Source organism: Myotis yumanensis, unplaced genomic scaffold, assembly GCF_028538775.1.
Source record: "Myotis yumanensis isolate MYYU_CA2020_CCGP unplaced genomic scaffold, mMyoYum1.0.hap1 SCAF_14, whole genome shotgun sequence".
Taxonomy (NCBI): Eukaryota; Metazoa; Chordata; class Mammalia; order Chiroptera; family Vespertilionidae; genus Myotis; species Myotis yumanensis.
In genome coordinates this window covers 25,719,446-25,741,205 of record NW_027223765.1, presented here as the reverse complement: position 1 = coordinate 25,741,205, position 21,760 = coordinate 25,719,446, and the positions used below count along the sequence as shown (strand labels likewise).

The 21,760-nt window shown below is 34.2% G+C and overlaps 1 protein-coding gene across 5 annotated transcripts in view; it reads right to left on the bottom strand.

The window, feature by feature from the left end:
• DNAJC13 (DnaJ heat shock protein family (Hsp40) member C13) overlaps positions 1-21,760 on the bottom strand; it is a 116,338-nt gene that overhangs the window by 87,916 nt on the left and 6,662 nt on the right. For 4 of the 5 annotated variants that reach the window (XR_011473690.1, XM_070433409.1, XM_070433406.1 and 1 more), the window contains exons 2-5: positions 12,972-13,052; positions 3,398-3,473; positions 2,410-2,559; positions 1,976-2,017 (exon numbers count right to left, since the gene is read on the bottom strand). Coding sequence is in view for 4 of the 5 variants with exons in the window: in XM_070433409.1 (XP_070289510.1) it covers positions 1,976-2,017; positions 2,410-2,559; positions 3,398-3,473; positions 12,972-13,039 (336 nt within the window). In the remaining variant the exon portion in view is untranslated. The remainder of the gene's footprint in view (positions 1-1,975; positions 2,018-2,409; positions 2,560-3,397; positions 3,474-12,971; positions 13,053-21,760) is intronic. The other variant, XM_070433408.1, reaches the window with a different exon arrangement.

The window sequence follows — 21,760 nt, the reverse complement described above, 5'->3', positions numbered from 1 at the left end:
CAAGACTGTGCACAAAGCCCACAAAGGGGTGCACCAAGAGTGTCCACCTCAGTTAATTGGGGAGGCTGAGCCACTGGGCCCTATAGGACACCTAGCACACAAAGCCACTCTATCAACACAGGGAAGCAGACAAAATGCGGAGACAAAGAAACAGATCACAAATGACAGAAATGGAGGAAAGCAAACTACTGGATATAGAGTTCAAAACCACGGTTATAAGGTTTTTCAAGAATTTTCTAGAAACCCCCGATAAATTTAGTGAGACCCCCGAGGATATGGAAAAGGACCAACTAGAAATTAAGCATACACTGACTGAAATAAAGAATAATATACAGAGATCCAACAGCAGACAAGAGGATCCCAAGAATCAAGTCAAAGATTTGAAATACGAAGAAGCAAAAAATACCCAACCGGAAAAGCAAAAAGAAAAAAGAATCTAAAAATATCAAGATAGTGTAAGGAGCCTCTGGGACAACTTCAAGCGTACCAAAATCCAAATTATAGGGGTGCCAGAAGAAGAGAGAGAGCAAGATATTGAAAACCTATTTGAAGAAATAATGGCAGAAAACTTCCCCTACCTGGTGAAAGAAATAGACTTACAAGTCCAGGAAGCGCAGAGAACCCTAAACAAAAGGAATCCAAAGAGGACCACACCAAGACACAACATAATTAAAATTCCAAGGGCAAAAGACAAAGAGAATCTTAAAAGCAGCAAGAGAAAAAAAGTCAGTTACCTACAAGGGAGTACCCATACGACTGTCAGCTGATTTCTCAACAGAAACTATGCAGGCCAGAAGGGAGTGGCAAGAAATATTCAAAGTGATGAATAGCAAGAACCTACAACCAAGATTACTTTATCCAGGAAAGCTATCATTCAGAATTGAAGGTCAGATAAAGAGCTTCACTGCTAAGAAAAAGCTAAAGGAGTTCATCACCACTAAACCAGTATTATATGAAATGCTGAAAGGTATTCTTTAAGAAGAGAAAGAAGAAGAAAAAAGGTAAAGATAAAAATTATGAACAACAATTACATATCTATCAAGTGAATCTAAAAATCAAGTGAATAAAAAATCTGATTAACAGAGTAAACTGGTGAATATAATAGAATCAGGGGCATAGAAAGGGAGTGGACTGATAATTCTGGGGGGGGGGGAAGACTGGACAAAAATCATACATGTATGGATGAAGACAGTGGGGGCGGGTAAGGGCAGAGGGTGGGGTGGGAACTGGGTGGAGGGGAGTTATGGGGGGAAAAAAAGGAACAACTGTAATAATCTGAACAATAAAGATTTATTAAAAAAAGAAAAACCCTAAAAAAAAAAGTATATCTTCTCATGGAAAAATAATTCAATATTTCAAAGGAGTAAAAAGAGCATAAACATCCATTTCCCTACCCCAGAAGTCGCGGATTTAGTCTAAATGCTGTCTTAACATGACTAGAGAAGGCCTGGGAAAAAGTAAGACGATTCTAACTAATAAACATGACTTCCCCAAAGGTGTTGGTGCACCACGGAAAACTACATTAGCAGCCAGATCCAGAGTAAGAACATATAGTAAGACAGTTTTCATATACCCAAACCTTATAATTTTCATACTCTGAAACTGGAAACTCTTACACCAAAAGAACTACTGCATGTTCCAACAGGTATTGTCAGCAGTGTGATGCTCACTGTTGCTCTTTAGAATACTAAATCAAGGCTAGTTGAATGGTGACAGTGTTGTTTGCTCCATAATTCCCCACCTAAAGATTTTTTCCCAACTACCAGCTTAAACAGTCTAATTCCTGATATTTGAGTTTCCTGTTAGACCACATTCATTTTTCTAACAAGTACTACCAGGAGACATTAAATCTGTGTTTCCTTTTTCCCCTTTAGCTTTGCCAGAAAAAGAACATACAGATCATGAGATGATTTTTACAATAAAGGGCAACATTTGAACAAATAAAAATATATATTAATAAATGTTAAATACTTACCCTTCCTGTAATTTTTCCTTCTGAAAAATCAGTCCTAAATCTCTGAAAGAGAAAATATAACCACAGTTGATAACAACAGATTGGTTGGGAAGAATTCAGAACAAGTAAAATCCCAACTTGGTAATCTTGATATTTAAAAAAAGGATATTTAATAGAAAGTGTGTGGAACTTTAATGAAAAACGAGAAACAATAATTAAACATATAACTGCTTTGTTCTGTATATATACTTAAAAGGCTAAAACCATCAATTATACAGGATTTTCCCCTCTTTCAGATAGAAGAAAGTGAAAGGTTCAGTGTTATGTTAAAGGTCAATAAGAGAACATTAAGCACAGTGAGACCAGAAGCTCAGAACATTTAATATCTTACTTTAACATAACTTTCATTTTATAAAGAGGAGAAATCTAGTTTATTAACATGGAACTGTTCTTACCAATGCTTCCGTAAGAAGTTCTGTTCTGTGCTCTGTAGAAAATTTTAAAGTTTCGGACTTTTTTCCACTGCCTTTACGAAATGTGAGGTTGAACTCTGTTCCCTGTCCTCTTCCAACAGGGCTGATGCTGCAAATGTCTCCATAAGGCCACTAACAAAAGAAAGGAATTACTTGAACTGGTGCTATAATGTAATGAAATAATTCAATAATTATTTTCCCTACTTTAATTTGACAATCATCAAATAAGAAAAATTTTACAAAATAATACTGAGGTCTAGAAGAATTTATATCTTAGAGTAATTCTGTAACAAAAATCTTTAAAAGCTTTCAATCATCAGAGACAACAATAAAAAAATCCTATCTGTATCCAAATTTTATTGATTAATGGCATTAATTCAAAGCAACTAAAATAAATACATAAAAGTAAAACAAATTGAATAAAATTTTATTACCTGCAAGTCTGTTAAAAACAACAACAAAAAGAGGAATCTGTAAAACATGCCTAATTTAGAATTAAAATTAGCTAGAATATATATAAATATGTTTATTTATCCATGTTCAGATTAGTCTTCACTTTATAATCAGCAATCCTGGTTCCATGACAAGTATTTTCCAACCACCACTACCCTTGTGACTGCACTTGTGACTTATGTATGCCTGTATTATACTAACAATACAGCCTTAAAAAATATAAAGAACTAATGTATCAATTTTACATAAGCAAGATGGCTACAATCTATAGATAGTTACATATCAGAAAGTTATACCATTTAGAGCCTGGAAATAAGCACATTCTCTTCCTGCCTCCCTTTTATTAATTTATTTCTGGTCCTGAGCATTGAGCATTACATAAGCATATAAATCTCTTTCATATTTGGCATTTCTATCCTAAAGTTTTAACCGTTTCAGGCCAAGGAGTTATGGATCATACCCTGACTTTTAAAATTCAAACGGTGTTCAAACACCTAACAGCTTCTAACATGATTACCTGATTTGTTACTTCTAAAGTATTGGGATTATATGTAGTAATCGCATGGGTTCCAACAGAAAAGACACGCTTATACCTACAAAGGAAAACAAGTACTTAAATTTAGTGTTAAAATAAACATTCTATAAGAAAATATATATGACATCAACACAAAAGGAACATTTCAATAAATAAATAGAAATGTGTCCATTGCTTGTGACTAAATATAATGTAGTTTTATATTCTCACATTTTTAAACATTCTAAAATGTTATTGGGATTAAAACTCAACCACCACTAATTTTACTGTGAACTTGTGAGATCCTTAAGTAGAAAATTATAATTTATTCAAGTAATCTTGTGTTATTAGTATACATAAAGTTAGCAAAGCACCACCTGATGAGGCCGAAAGATTTAAATGGAAAAACTATATTAAAAACAAAACACTGCACACTACTAATTCTTACAAAGTATCCTTTTAACAAAACCATGATATAAAGGAAGGAAAAGCTATGACCTGCAACTGGTCAGTCATAGTCATATTCTGGAATCTTAATCATTTCTATTTAAGCAACTACCTATTAATTTTAAGTGTTGCAATTTTATAGAAGTTGGAAGCATACACCACAGACAAGCAATTTTCACTTCTCAATTCACTTCCTTCACTTAAAGTAACAAACATCTAAAGTAGAAAAACCATTTAGATATCAGTAATCCTTTAGGAGAGGAATGCATAATGATAAAAGTAAAACTAAACTAGAAACCCTTATTTAAAACTGAAGAATTCGTTCCCTGGATATAATAAAATAGGCAAAACACTAGTCTAAGAAAAAAAACAAAATACAGAATGAAAGAATTTATAATCATAGACACACACACACACAATGATGTATATAAATCTATGCTGATAAATTTAAAAACTAAGAATAAATCAATCTAACATAGAAGAATTTAAGAAAACTTCAAAGAGTTATATCCTAAAAGCACCAAGACTCGAACCAGGAGATAAAATCTTAAAGAAACAGGTTAAGTCCCATGCTTCTTAAATTGTTCCAGAAAACAGACTAAGGGCAGCTTCTCAATTCTTTCAGTAACACTAAAATGTGATAAGACAATACAAAAAAAAGAGAAAAAAACCACACCAATCTATTTTTTAAATTCATATTAGCAATAAAAATCAAGTAGCACATTAAAATAGTAATATACCATGACCAAGGTTCATTTTAGGAAAAGAGAGTTCAATATTAGAAAAATATATTAATAAAGTTGATCATATTTAGTGGAATATCTATGTTATTAAGAGATTTTTAAATGATCAAAACTGGATGTTAAATATAATCAAATGCCTTTTTTATATCTATAGAGATCATGTTTTTCTGTATTACCTACTAATACAGTAAAAAGACATACATTACCTTAAGTCAACAGCTATTATCAGACTCAAGGGTAACACACTAGGAATATTCCCATTAAAATCAAGAGAAATTTGCCCTAGCCAGTTTGCTCAGTGGTTAGAGTGTCGCCCCTGGTTCTGAAGGGTTCCAGGTTCCATTCTGGTCAAGGGCACGTACCTCAGCTCAATCCCAGGCCAATCAAGGTGTTTGCGGGAGGACACCAATTGGTGTCTCACATAGATGTTTCTCTCTCTCTGTCTCTCCCCCTCCCTACCACTCTCTCTAAAAATCAATGGAAAAAAATATCCTCGGGTGAGGGTTAACAACAACAAAACAGTCCTGGCCGGTTTGGCTCAGTGGATAGAGCGTCAGCCTGTGGACTACAGGGTCCCGGGTTCGATTCCCGGTCTAGGCACATACCCACATTGCCTCGGTGCCCGACTGGGGGCATGCAGGAGGCAGCCAATCAATGATTCTCTCTCATATTGATGTTCCTCTCTCTTTCTCTCTCTCTCCCTCCCTCTCCCTCCCTCCCTCTCTGAGATCAATAAAAATATATTTTTAAGAAAAAGATAAACTTGCCACATTTTAATTTTTCTATTCAGTATATTATATAATATAATCAGGGTATCATATAATAGAAATGATAAAGTTATTTCCTTTTGGAAGAAAAATGATAGATTCTATTAATCTTTACCACACCACACATTCTTACAAAAAGTAGTGCTATATTATAAATATTTTTCCTCCTAACTTCACGTGTCTAAAGTTGAGTGGGAAACTAAAAAATGAGAGAACTTCCTTCTAACATAAAAACATTCATTCGCTGCTTTCTGAGGGGGAGTAAGGGTTGAGGGGTTGGTGAAGTAGATGAGGATTTACCTAAACAGCTAAAGTCTCAAAACTTCAGAGGCTTAACCACTGAATGGAAACAAAGAAAAATAAAGAAATAAGATCATGTTAAATAGTATTTGCCTAAGAATATTGCACAATAAAATGTTAGGTAGAAAAGTAAAATCACAAATTCGAACTTTCAAAATCATCCTGAGCGTCAAACATGTCAATTTTTATAATCTTAAAATGAAAGTACAGAATGTTTATTTTACTCTGGGAGCAAAAGTATAAAAATTAAATGCCTGAAATGTCCCAAGTGTCAACTGATACTGTCACATTCAGTCTCAGAGGAGCTCAGATAAGAAAAGACCCTTTGCAATTGTAGATTAATTTCCACACAAATAAGCCCCTTCTAACATGTCTTATGTAACTTTGTCATCTAGGTTATTAATGCTGTGCAAAAGAACTGGAGATGATAGAAACGTTCTACATCTATAGTCCAGTAAGGTAGCTATGAATCACATACAGCTATTGAGACTTGAAATGTGGCTAATGCAACTGAATTTTAAATTTAAGTATCTTAAATTTAAACAGCCACGAGTGGTTAGTGGCTACAATATTGTGAGAGTACATTCTAGATCTTCAACAAAATGATTTTGGAGTTAGGTGCCCATTAGGCCCAAATATCTGTCATGACTAGTAAACTCAAAGCTCTGATAAAGCCTTAAGAAGAACGCTAAAGCCTGGCCTCTGTGGTTCAGTGGTTGAGCATCAACCCATGAACCCAGGCCCAGGAGGTCAAGGTTCGATTCTTCATCAGGGCACATGCCTGGATTGTGGGCTCAATCCCTAGCAAGGGGCATGCAGGAGGCAGAAGATTCCATACACATATACAATATAAAAACAATATAAACATACATACATATACATACATAAGGAAACATGAAAGCAAACACTTTTCACCCAACTAGGAAATTAATATTCATTATTGATTTTACTTACTGCACTGGTTTCCTTTTTATTCAGGAACTAAAGTTACACACATCAATAAATGCCTACAGGAGAGTAGGCATTTCTTCCACTCCTTAAATTTTCATAATTCACAGATTTATTCTTATGTAATAGCTTATTAAATAATATGATTTATATTACCATTTAATATAATGTTACTCAGAATCATGAAACCAATTGTACTCAAATAAATTAAAAACTCTTTGAAGCAATTGCTTTACCTATGGGGCTTTCTGTTCCCATAATAATTGGTGACAAAGGTAAGAACAATTAAAAAAAAATAGTTGTGCTAATAGTAACAAAGTTGATGAAGAAAAGACCACTGAAGGAAAGTCTGGGGAAATAATCAATTTTGGATTTGACAAATGATTTTCAGATTTCTTTTTTAAACTAATTTATTGTGAGGTGACATTGATCAACATGAATGGTCAGATTTTTTCAGGTCAGATTTTTTAATAGAATAAACATTAACTTACACTAAAACAAACACACTTCTGTTACTTTAACTCCTGCAAATAAAAATGTTACATCATTTTTCAACTCTCTAGTCCTTATGAATATTGTTTTCCACTTTGTAACAACTTTTTATAACATGACTTTTTTTTCATATGGCAACTTTAAAAAATAAAACAAATGTGTTGGTTTAGTTACTGTAGCATTACCATGGATTGGCCCAGTATTAAATGAGCACGTAACACTGTTCTTGGTTCAATGATATAGCAGTAAACAAGAGATCAGTCTCTTTTTAGTCTTACATTTTATTTATTATTTAGTTAACTAATTCAGACATCTGAAATAAACTTCAAAGCCATAAGAGCTAAGACACTTGTCCGTCATTGTTTGAAAGTTAACTTTAGACTTGAATACTCTTAACTACCTTGTATCAATTAGGCATGTACAATAGCATCAACAGAGATACTACAAAAATACTGGCAGCCATCACAATATCATACTCTTCTGCAAAGAAATTCATATTATTCAATTCTCTCAAACTAGAGAAAATTCAACATTACTTCCTATTTGTAAAGTACAGAAAAAAGCTTATGTTTCCTATAAAATAATGGTTGTCAAATTTCTTAAAATCATAAAACCTTTATATATTACTTCTAAAAGTAGGATCCGCAATTCTTTCAGTGGCTAGTGAATGCAATGGGCCTCAAATAAACCAAAACAGATCTTATCTAATCAGAGTTGAAAGAACTTTCATGTTACTAGTCTAGTTCTCATAACATGTAGCTTGAACCTTTCTAGTACTCTGGGCAAAGTTGGCTAGTTTTAATGGTTCACTACCAACTCACCTTTCCAAAAAGTAATTCCACTCATTTCCCAGTACTGCAGATATTGACCATTGTTCTTTAGAATTAAGACAATATACACTTTCCCACAAATTTCACCCTCTTGTCCAAGTTCTGTATTTCAGCTTCACACAGAACATACCTATTTTTTTTATTTCTTTATTGATTAAGTTATTACATGTGTCCTTATCCCCACATTACCCCCCCCCCCCCCCCACTCATGCCCTCAGCCCCCTGTTGTCTGTGTCCATTGGTTAGGCCTATATGAACATACCTAATTTTTCTGTCAATCAGACTTTCCATTTGAATTATCTTTGCTAGGTGGGACACCCTAGTTCCTTCAACCATTTTAAAACAAGTTTTGGCCACCAAATCTCTAGAAGCCTTTAGGTTTCTCACAGAATCTAGACTTTTTCTTTATTAAAAGTTTGAGAATCCAGTTATTTGAACTAGAATTTTAGTCCATCACATGAAACTAAGGATAACTGAAATACAAGGTTTCTCAAAGAGGGCATCTGTAGGGAGTGGCCCTAGAGTTAAGCCTCAGATTGACCTGTGGCAGAGCCACAAACAAGTCCCAGCTTAGAGGGCAGAGCCCTCTTAGCATAATTAAGCTTGATCTTATGGCGCCCCCTAGCTCCTACCTGGGTACCTAATGGGCTGTGGGAGATGCAGCAAGTGCTGCCAAAACAAGTGAAATTCACAAGAACATTGTAACTATGTTGACCACTACCTTGTTTTTCTTTGACTATAAAATAAAGCCTCAGCTTGCTGGCTGGATCCTTCTCCGGGCCCCAGCTATATTCTTTGTCTGTCTTTTCTTTAATCTTTTGCTGCCCTGCCTCAGGCTCACTGAACCTTTGGCTGTGCTGGCATGGCACAGGCATCAGTGGTAAGCATTGCTAAAGGAGGTGTTACAGCTTAATAGTTAAGCCCACCAGCTCTAGAATCACACTGCCTGGGTTCGAATGCTGTCTGGACTACTCACTTTCTATATATCCTCTGATAATTTGTTTAACCTCTCTAAGCTTCACTTTCCCCCATGAAGATGTTGTTAATATATATATATACCTAACTCACAAGGAGAAGATTATAAGAAATAATTCATATAAAGTGCTTGTCGCTTATTGTTTACAATTGATAAATGTTACACATTCCAATTGCTATTATTCTGCTGATTGAATAATAGGAAAAGTGGCTCAAAACTCCACTAGTCACTGAACTAATTGTAGTTAGTATCATTATGTTTCTAGTAGTTATGACTCATACATTCGTATTTAAAACAACAGACAAATTGATAATTCCTCTGGCTATATTATCAGGATACTCTGATATTAGTCAAACTCCACTCGAAAAATCAGTTTCACTCCCTCAACTCTTAAAATTTACTCTATCTAGCCATTATACAGACTATCTATGAAGCAGACTACCTATGAAGGTAGTGGGCTCTGCCACTGAATTTCATGGACTGATCACCACATAGTTTAATGTACTGAAGTTAAAATCCTGTTCAGATACTAAAATGCTACTCTTAAATTCAGAGCCCCAATTGCTACAATTAATCTATGCAAATATAAAACTGATCCATAGGTAAATTTCACTTGCAATTTCCATCCAGAAAAAAACTTAAAACCTGTATTTTGAACATTACTCTGAAGTTTTCCATAGTGAATCTGCACTATTCCTTCCTATCAGAAATAGCTTGCTTAGGCCAAAAAGGAAACTTCACTCTTTTATGCAAATAAAAGTGCTTTTTAGCTCTGAAAACAGCAAAACACTGTTGAAAGAAATTTTAAAGATCTAAACAAATGAAAGGCATCCCTTGTTCATGGATCAGAAGACTTAATACTGTTAAGGTGGCAATAATCCCCTAATTGATCTACAGATTTAATGTGATCCCTATCAAAATCCCAGATGCCTTTTTTGTAAAATTGACCAGCTGACTCTAAAATTTATATGGAAATGCAAGAAATCCAGAATAGCCAAAATAATCTTGAAAATGAATAAAGTTGGATCCTCAAACTTCCCAGTTTCAAACTTAGTACAAAGCTACAGTAATCAAGACAGGATGGTACTGGCATAAGGATAGGCATAAAGTCCAATGGAACAGAATTGAGAGTTCAGGAATAAACCTTTACATTTATATTTATGGTCAAATGATTTTTTTAATCCTCACCTAAGGACATGCCCATTTAGAGAGAGAGGAAGGGAAAGAAAGAGAAACATCGACAAGAGAAACATCGATTGGTTGCCTCCTGTACACGCCCCAACCAAGGATCGAACCCGCAACCAAGTTATGTGCTTTGAATGGGAATCAAACCTGCAACCTTTCAGTGTATGGGACAATGCTCCACTCAGCCAAAGCTATGGTCAATTGGTTTTTGACAACAATGTCAAAACAATTCAATGGAGAAAGAATACTCTTTTCAATAAATGGTGCTGGAACAACTGGATATCCATATATAAAAGAATGAAGCCAGATCCCTACTTCATACTATATAGAAAAATTAACCCAAAATCAAAGCTATAAAACTCTTAGGAGAAAACATAGGAGTCAATTTTTGAGACCTTAGATTAGTAGATGGTTTAGATTAGGTAATGGTTTCTTAGATATGATAACAGAAGCGCAAATGGCAAAAGAAAAAAACAGATAAATTGAAAATCATCCAAATCAACTCTGTGCTTCAAAAAATACTATCAAGAAAGTAAAAAGACAACCCACAGAACAGGAGAAAATATTTGCAAATCATATATCTGATAAGGGATTTGTATTCAGAATATATAGAGAACTCTTACAACTCAACATTAAAAAGTCAAATAATCCAATTAAAAAATGGGTAAATGATTTGAAAAGACATTTCATGAAAGATGCACAAATGACCAATAAGCACATGAAAAGATGCTTAGTCATAAGGGAAATAAACAATAAGATACTACTTCATAGCCATTAGGATAGCTAAAATTAAAAAAGATAAACAATCACAAGTGTTGGTAAGGATGTGGAGAAATTGGATTCTTCATACATTGATTATAGGACAGAAAAATGCTGTAGTCACTCGGCTCTTCCTCAAAAAGTTAAACGTCACATTACCATATAACTCCATGTAACATCAATTCCACTCCTAGGTATATTCCCAAGAGAACTGGAAATACAGAATCACTCACAAACTTGTACATTAACATTTATAGCAGCACTATTCAAAGTAAATAAGTGGCAACATATAAATGTCCATTAACTGATGAATGGATAAAAAATGTGGCATATTTATACGACAGAATATTATTTGGGAATATTACAACAGGGATAAACCTTGAAAACATATTAAATGAAAAAAGATAGTAACAAAAATACCACATATCTTATGATTCCATTTACATGAGATGTCCTAAATAAGGAAATCCAGAGACAGAATGTAGATTAGTAACTGCCAGATGCTGGGAAGAAAAGGGAAGTAATTGCTAAGATTTTTAGAGGTTTTTTTTTTATGTTTGTTTGTTTTTTGGCATTTATGAAGATGTTCTGAAAACGGTTAGTAGAGATGGTCCATTAAATTATACATTTTAAAAGGATGAATTTTATGTTGTATAAATTATATCTTAATAAAGCTGTTATAAATACAAAAAAAAAGGTTTCAAGGTTTGAATGATGAAAGCAAGGAATTGTGATGAGGGAACAGAAATAGTTCTGCTCCAAATTATTATAAAAAAAAGAAGAAAAAGAACATTGTCTTAAGTCTTAGTCACTACTTTCTAAGAACATTAAAAAAAAAATTTTCCAGATGATCACAATTACTGACGAGCTCACAAAGCAAAAAATATTACAGTAAGTTTTTCTTTAGCATTAATGAATCAGCATACTATAATTGTATTAAAAACAGAAGTTACATTATGATAATCAGAGCAATCTATCCCTTGAGGAAAAGTAAAGATCATTTAAATATACAAACTATCTAAGGCTGCTTACAGAACTAAAGAGACTCATATTACCCTGAATATGCCAATTTTCTAACTTTGCTCAATGAAATTAACTGGGGAAAAAATGTCAAGGATAACAATTATGCTGTCTATTTTAGGAGTTCATACAATTGAACTACCAAAAGGAAACAAAATAAAACACTAAAATCTTTCAAAATTATATTGTCAGTTTGCCTATGAAAACCAGAAATGCTACGGAATTCAGATGTTGCACCATTCTAAGTTACCACACTGTTACCTAAAAAATGAAGTTAAGAACAAACACTAAAGTTAATGGCTTTGTACACGTCATGTTTTGTCTGAGGACTTATCTAGAATAATGTAGTCACCTATTTGTCAAAATGTGGCACATCATTTTAATTATTACTATTCAAAAGAACAAGAGACTACACTTTTTCCCTAATGGTCAACAACAGGTGCTATTCACTGAATACTCACTGTGTTTAAGGCAGAATTTTAAAACCTTCATACAGTTCATATCATGTTGTCTAATCCTTAGAGCAATCTGAGGGGCAGGAATTACCATCCATTTTACAAAAAGGAAACAAAGCATCTACACCCTAGCCTGACCTGGCAAGCTACTAAAAAATGTCCTGCCCCCTCCCATGGAAAAGATCAAATCCCATTTTTAAATTTCATTGCACACCTAAAAATGATTACAAGATGCACTATTGATATATTTTCTCTTACAGTCAAATGGACATGAAAATGTGTTGATCACATACAGGCTATTATCTGGGTGATTAAGTTGTGAAGTTAACACTATGTTACTACTGCATAACCTCAACATTAAGTGATAGCAATCAAGAGGGTTTGGATAACTGGCTTATTTTCCTTTTAACTGTTATTTTTAATTCTTACCAAACTCCTTGCCAAGAAAGACATAGAAAACCAGAAATGTCAAAAGAAAAAAGAGCAATAAGTATTACAAACGTAGCATCTTGGTATGAAATATGCACAGATGCTTTTGAGAGAGGGATGAATGGCATTAATGAGTTGTGTGGTACAACTCAAAATATTCAAAGAGTAATGTTTACAATAATACTTTATAGAAGCACAGGAAAATAACACCAACAGAAATACATACTTTCCCCTCCACGAATGTTTTGTTGTGTAGAAACATGCCAAATCCTTATTTTCCCTGATTATGTTCATTTTGTGCTGAAACCTGGAAGATAAAAATATGGGTGAGAATTTAGTACAGAGTTATCCTTAGAGTTTTTCCTGAATCTCTCATATCACACTTTTATAGTCTTCCATATGGTACTGATTTTAAGACACAACTTTTTCTACTAGACCATAGGTTTTATTTTTTTTTAAATATATTTTATTGATTATTTACAGAGAGGAAGGGAGAGGGATAGAGAGTTAGAAACATCTGAGAGAGAAACATCGATCAGCTGCCTCCTGCACACTCCCCACTGGGGATGTGCCCACAACCAAGGTACATGCCCTTGACCGAAATGGAACCTGGGACCCTTGAGTCCCTAGGCCGATGCTCTATCCACGGAGCCAAACTGGTCAGGGCAAGACCATAGGTTTTAAAGGAGAGGGAATGATCTATTCACCTCTGTATTACAGCCTTTAGCACACCATATTGTGACTGTCTGCTCTCTTCCACTGCACTGGGCTTCCTGAGGACAAGAACTGCCCTCTATCAATATTCCAAGTGTCGTGATCTAATAAAAAATGTTCAAGTAAATGAATGTTTAAATCTCGCATTGCCAAACAATGCCTTGGCACATGATAGGCACTTGAAAATGTTTGCCAACTGATAAATCAATGGGAAAGGTTTTTGTTGAGGTGTCTGCAGTAAAAATCTAAAATGTTCATAAATAATCTTTCTTCCTAGCATCCACAGATAATTATTGTACCCTCCCATCTTCTATTTAGGAAAAATAGGTGGCTTTTTAAAAAAACACACAAAATTGAGATTATCATTCGTACTGCTTAACACATTTTCGCCATGGAATTAAATATTCTCTGTGAAAATGATTTTTATGGCTACATGATATTCCATTGTATGAATACTATACCAGAACAGGTACAGAAATTGAGAGTATGTGTTGAAATTCAAATTTTTAGAGCAGTTTGGTTGATGAACTCCTCTGGTTAAACAGTATATAAAACAGTTCAGGACTGTCGAACTTGTATGATGAATCACACATCGTATGAAGTTTCAAACAGTTTCATGCAGAAGGACCATGTTATTTGCACTATTTTACACTTAAGTTGATTAGTCTGTTGATTATAACTCTGAAGTCTATAAAATCCAGAATCCATTTATTTCATGAAAAAATTTAAATTTAGCTAAGTTTACAGGATAAATTGTTTGAACCAGCTACTAATAAAAAAGCGATGACAAATTTTAAAAATACTACATCATTTGCTTCATACTGAATAAAAGTTTAAAATGAATATGGCCATTTGTTTCTTCTTTTGTGACTTGGCTATTTTTTCCTACCCTTAATAACTAGAAATGCATTCTAAAAAGTATTTTAAGATTCATCCCAAAGTGCCAATAATGTAAACTGAATGGCTGTATGATTCAATTAACCTTTTTTTTCTATCTTTATACACTGATCTAACTTTTTTAACCAAGTATTCTTTTTATAATTAGAATAAAACCATTTTCTTTCAAAAAACATTTTTATAACTATTTTTGAAACCACTCATATACCATACAATTCACCCTTTTAAAGTGTATAATGGGGGGGGGGGGGGGGGGGGGGATTAGTATGTTAAGCTCTACAACCACTACCACTATTTTTAGAACATTTTTTTTATCACCCCAAAAAGAAACCCTGCTAGCAGTCCCTCTCCATCCCCCTTTACTCCCAGCACCTGGCATCCACTAATCTACTTTCTGTCACTATGGGTTTACTATTTTGGACATCTCATATAAATGGAATCATGCAATGTGCGGTCTTTGTGACTGGCTTCTTTCACTTAGCATAACGTTTTCAAAGTTTATCCATATTCTGGAATGAATTAGTTTCCTTCTAGCGCAGTAGTTCTCAACCTTCTTAATGCTGCGACCATTAAATACAGTTCCTCATGTTGTGGTGACTCCCAACCATAACATTATTTTTGTTGCTACTTCATAACTGTAATTTTGCTACTGTTATGAATCGTAATGTAAATATCTGATATGCAGGATGTATTTTCATTGTTATAAATTGAACATAATTAAAGCATAGTGATTAATCACAAAAACAATATGTAATTATATATGTGTTTTCCGATGGTCTTAGGCAACCCCTGTGAAAGGGTCGTTTGACCCTCAAAGGGTTCGTGACCCACAGGTTGTATAATACCACCTTTTTTTTTTTTACCCATTCATCAGTTGATGAAAATTGGTGTTGCTTCTACTTTTTGGCTATTATCAATCACACTGCTCTAAACATTCAATTTTCATGTACATGTTTTCATTTCTCTTGGGAATATACTTGAGTGGTAAAAACATTTTGAAGTTGCTTTCTTCATTCCTCCTACTTGTCTTTGTATTAGCAAATTAATGAGGACTTCTGTACTCTATGTAGAATGCTCTTCCTCTAGATACCTATATGGCTCACATCTTCACCTCAAATCTGTGTTCAAATGTGATCTTTAGAATGAGGCCTATTCTAACTATCTTGTTTTAAACTGTAACCATCCTCCTCATTCTACACTCTCTATTCCGTCTGACTCCTCTCATTTTTCCTCCATGGCACCTTTCATTTCATAGTTTAATGTGCAATTTATTATATTTATCTTTCATCTAATCCTACTAGAATATCCAGAGAGAGGTATTTTTGTGTTAAGCATGTATGTGTGTGTGCGTAATATATATCCCCAGAGCCTACAAGAATGTCTGACAAAAAACAGGTGCTCAGTGACTGAGTGAAATGCAACAATCTTATGGGAAATTCTGATGCTCTCTAGAGATACTCCTCCCAAACAAGGTTTTGCCAAACTTTCTGGAAAAGCATCAATTCATGCTCTGAGGAACAGTAAGAGAACCACAAGTAACAGCAAGTTTAGAGAAACCTTTATTGTTACCAGAGAGGAAATTTCTCTTAACAGTTAACTGACATCTTCCTCTAAGTATGTATGGAAATAGCTAAATATAGGCCTGCCAGTTGGAGTGTTGTTTTCTTTTTTTCTGAACCGTGTTATCTGGAATGACATAGGCAGCTAACCAAAACTTATTAAACCAGCAAACATTATCCCTGCCTTCTGAATCATTTGCAGCAGATAATATTGCTGAAATAAAATACAGGCTTTCTGAGAACATGCCCAAAAAGTGAAATATATCGGTCTACAGATATTTTTCCCTTACTATAACTGAAGTTTGGAACAATGGAAGAAAAAGGAGAACAGAAAAGGTGAGTGAATGATCTCGAAGAGTGGAATTTAGATTCCTAGTCCATAACTTAAGACATCGGAATGACTGACTCTACCAAGGGCCTATCTTGGGAAGACTGACAAGAAAATGTGTTTGAGTAAAGACTGGTTGATATCATTGAGAAACTTGAAAATGAAAATGAAAATCAGAGGAAAATAATAAAGATTTTTAAATGACAGTCACAGGGAACTTAGGGTATGACCCAGAAAGAACAGAGATGCCTAATATATCCTGAGGAGTCCAGGGGTGGGGATGGGGCATAAAGGGTTGGGTAAGAAGCAAAATAATCTCACAACAAAGCAAACTTAAGAATAAAATAAAAAAAAACTAAAGAATGACCTTATAAGTTATCAATGATTTAAGAGAATATGTAACTCAATCAGATCTTTTAGGAAAAGAATTAAAACAAGTTTAGGAATGGAACATTGTCCCATGCACCAAAAAGGTTTCGGGTTCAATTCCTAAAATGTAGATGACAATACCTGTCTCAAAGGGCTGTGGTGAGGACTAAATGAGATAACTTGAATAAAGGAATTAGTGTGATGCTTGGCTCAGAATAAGCACTCAAAACTATTAACTGCAACCATAATAATCATTACTGTACTTTAAATATATTACCCTAGATATGCAATAGTTGTTTTGAGTATTTCTATTACCTCTTTCGTTTTCAAGCTTACTTATAGCCCAGCTGGAATGGCTCAGTGGTTGATTATTGACCTATGAACTAGACGGTCACAGTTCGATTCCCGTTCAGGGCATATGCCCGGGATGCGGGCTTGATCCCCCAGTGTGGGGCGTGCAGGAGGCAGCTGATCAATGATTCTCTCATTATTGATGTTTCTATTTCTCTCTCCCTCTCCCGTTCTCTCTGAAATCAATAAAAATATTACTTATAGACCCCTGTACATCTTAAGGCATTCTCGGGGCAAGTTATCATTATTAAATTACTTCATTCTCTCGGGGCAAGTTATCATTATTAAATTACTTGATTCTAAGTCTTCTTTTATCTATTAATTTCAATCATTACACTACTTAATGTATATCGCCAATGTTTATCACCTAGAATTTCTACCTTTAAAAATACAGTGTTTTATGTTGATTTAATCAGTACTCATGGTTTTTACCTACTCTTTCAAAAATACACCAATATATTATCCTTCTTAAACTGGGTGGAGTACACAAAGGGTGTCATTACTTTATTGTTATTTTGTTCTTTAAAATTTATATTTCCCAAGACATTTGAGAGGAAAAAATATATATGATCAGGTATATCATGGTAGGTGAAATTTTTAAATATTATCTAAGTCAATTATAACCTAATACTTAAATGTCACTTTATTTCAACTTTATTCCTACAAAGGACTACTATTTTGCAAGTCAATCTTATTTACTACAGTTTAAATAACCACTTTGACAGTTGGAATCTTAATTATTGGAAATGTTTCTTTACATGAAACCAACTTAACATTTTAAAATTTAAGGCAAAAACTCTTAAGCAACCATAATTCCAATTAATATTGATGAACATCTTCACAATTTTTATCATCAAGCAGCTCAATCATCAAGCAGATCATGGCAATCATCACTTATAGGCACATTCTATAAATAGCAATAAACTGTCTAACCAAAAAAATATAAAAATTGTTGGATGAGACCTTGGTAGAAGCCATATCACCAGCATCTGCCATTCTGCCAGTTGTTTAGATACCATTTAAATTAACAAGAATTTATCTGTTCAAACTAATCACTTAAATTTCATGTCCTTTACTTCTGCAAGTGTCCCACTTCAAATTCTCAAAGACCTACCCATCTTTTTGATGAGAAAAACTCAAGTTTACATGCCAATTTTAACTAAATCAAATTGCAAGTATTTCCAATTTTTGCAAGTCAACTTCCACTGTTTTCATTCTATATCCTATGATTACAACACCAACAGAATTTTTTTGCAACTTCTCAGTTTATTCTTTTGAGAGAACTGTACTAAGGGTTAAAAAGTCAAATTGAGGGCAATACAGCATTTTGGCTACATTCACTTTTTTCAATGAACTCCTTTGCTTCATGCTTTCAAACAATATTTAATGTTCTCACATTATCTAATTTATGACTGGCAGTAAAACTGAGAATCCATTTAAGATCATTTATGGATAAAATGAGAATGATATTGTAGAAGATATGGTTTTGACACAAAATTGCAGGAATTGAGAGTCTACTAAGCAGAAGCCTACATCAAATTAACACTAAGAACAGAAAACAAGATGAAGGAACTTAACATCACAGGAACCCAGGCAGATTAAAGCTGGGCTTAAGCAAAAGAATTTGCACAAAAAGTAAAATTAAGTGCATATATGTAGCTTATGTTAGTTAAGTAAACAGTCATTTAGCCAAAAATGAATGAGTATACAGTGCTCATAAAATAATACATTAGTGAATGAATGAATTGGCATTAATAAAGGCAATATGCTCTAAAACAGTGATGGCGAACCTTTTGAGCTCGCCGTGTCAGCATTTTGAAAAACCCTAACTTAACTCTGGTGCCGTGTCACATATAGAAATTTTTTGATATTTGCAACTATAGTAAAACAAAGATTTATATTTTTTATATTTAATTTATATATTTAATTTTGTTCTCAAGTAATGAATTAGAAAGAAGAGTTTATCTTGAAATGCATCAAAAACTAAGGATGGAAAGTTGGATATGCATTAAAGCAAGTTTAGTGAAATGTTAATGTGAGAATTTTGGAGGTGAGTATATGGATATCTATTATAAAGTTCTTCCAACTTGGCTATAGGTGAAAACTTTTATGTTGGGGAAATTGCCTTTGCCTTTATTTTCTGGCCTAACTCTACAACAGAAATACTTTTTCTGCTACATTGTAAAACTACATCTGAAAATGTGGTAGATATTCACATGATAGGAATAGCCTACTGAAAATGCAGAGGGGAGAAGAACCATTGCTAAGGCAAAGGCTAATCCTTTGAGTGATGAATTTTGAGTAATAACTGAGGAGAGAACCCGAACCCCTTATTACTGGCTTCTTAAAGACCAACTTTTATTTGCAACTGGCTTCAAAATCTAAGTGAATTATATCACCAAGTTCGTTTAGTTTCAAAAAAAAAAAAAGGTAAAAAATATGGTTAACAGAACATTAATTTTTACCCAGATTAAAAGCTACAACTAGACTGTCTTAGAAAGAATGTGCTGTGTATGGGGGAAAAGTGCTATAAACTTTAACCTGTTTTTAATTTTCAGCTTCATGCTTTAATATGTAACTCAAGTATAGGCAAAAGCATTTCCTTCTAAATAAACAAGAAATCAGTATGTGTAATGTGTACAATAACCTATGTTAAACAGCTATAAAACAGATTACGAAGGTTTTAGTACATTTCACTTAGTTCTCTTGCTGAAGAATCCCTAACTCCAGAGATAATGTTGTTAGAGAGAAAGCCAGTGGTAGTATCAAATTTAAGCTGACAATCATATCTCCAAATAATTACTCAGAAGTTATAACACTGAAACGTTTGCATTATCTGTCATGTCAAAATATTTTTTAAAATCCTTCCACCACCATAGAGTAGGACAAGATTATCTAAGATCCCCGTATTACTTTTTAAAAAATCTATTCCTTTTCTATTAGAAACTGGATACATGTTCATGAAATTAAAGGGCAAGAAAAATTCAAAAGCAATCCCTAAATCTGAAGAAACACTGTTAATAATATCTTAATGAGGAAAGGGGCAAGCATATATACCACAGCAGTTAATTTTGTTGGCTTTACCTACTCAATATAAATCAAATATTGAAGAAGATATGTCTCTTCATATTTTAATCATATGTATACTGATTTTATCTGAGGGAGTAATTATTATTTCTTACAAAATAGACATGAATCTGGTTGTAAAAAAAAATAAATAACATTGTTTCCAAGATGCATGATTATGACTCTTTCCTTTCCAGAACTTAAAAATGCCTTGAAATATTCACCTGAAAAAAACTAAGAAATGAGTTCAATTAGGCATGTCTGTGAAATCAATGGTACTGGTCATTTACATATTTTTTGTTTGTACATATTCTTGAAACTTTTTAGACCTAATTTCTATTTCATTTACTTTTATTTTTATTTTTTTTTAAATTAAATCTTTATTGTTCAGATTATTACATTTGTTCCTCTTTTTTCCCCCCATAACTCCCCTCCTTCCAGCTCCCACCCCACCCTCCACCCTCACTCCCCACCCACTGTGTTCATCCATAGGTGCATGATTTTTGTCCAGTCACTTCCCGCATCTCCCACACCCCTTTTTCCCCCAAGAATAGTCAGTCTATTCCCTTTCTATGTCCCTGATTCTATTATAATCACCAGTTCATTCTGTACATCAGGTTATTTATTCACTTGATTCTTAGATTCATTTGTTGATAGATGCATGTTTGTTGTTCATAATTTGTATCTTTACCTTTTTCTTCTTCTTCCTCTTCTTAAAGGATACCTTTCAGCATTTCATATAATACTGGTTTGGCGGTGATGAACTCCTTTAGCTTTTCCTTATCTGTGAAGCTCTTTATCTGACCTTCAATTCTGAATGATAGCTTTGCTGGATAAAGTAATCTTGGTTGTAGGTTCTTGGTATTCAGCACTTTGAATATTTCTTGCCATTCCCTTCTGGCCTGCAAAGTTTCTGTTGAGAAATCAGCTGACAGTCGTATGGGTATTCCCTTGTAGGTAATTGAGCCTCTTTCTCTTGCTGCTTTTAAGATTTTCTCTTTGTCTTTTGCTCTTGGCATTTTAATGATGATGTGTCTTGGTGTGGTCCTCTTTGGATTCCTTTTGTTTGGGGTTCTCTGCGCTTCTTGGACCTGTAAGTCCATTTCTTTCACCAGGTGGGGGAAGTTTTCTGCCATTATTTCTTGAAATAGGTTTTCAATATCTTGCTGTCTCTCATCTTCTGGCACTCCAATGACTCTGATATTAGACCGCTTAAAGCTGTCCCAGAGGCTCCTTACACTATCTTCACACTTTCGGATTCTTTTTTCATTTTGCTTTTCCAATTGGGTGTTTTTTGTCGAATCTTTGGTTTGATTATTGTACTCCTCTGGTCTGCTATTGGGTATAATATTCTTTATTTCAGTCCGTGTATGCTTACTTTCTAATTTCTTTATCGTAGCATCGAGGGTCTCATTAGTTTTCGTGAGGCTCTGCACAAATTTATGGCAAGCCCTCAAAATTGCGATTCTTAGCTCCATATCCTCCATTTCTGTCATGTTTTTTTGTCTCCGCATCTTTTATGCTTTCTTGGTGCACCCCCTTGTGGTCTCTGTGCGCAGTCTTGTTCTAGCCAAGCCTTAATTGTTGTAGTTAACACTAGAGGGGTTTGACCACCAGGCCGGCTGGCTGTGGAAATCAGCTGTGTGGAAAACGTCTGCCTTCTGGGGAGGTGCTAATCCAGCCTTTGCCTGAGGCGATCGGCAAATGGCTGTGCGCAGGTTTTGGGCGGGG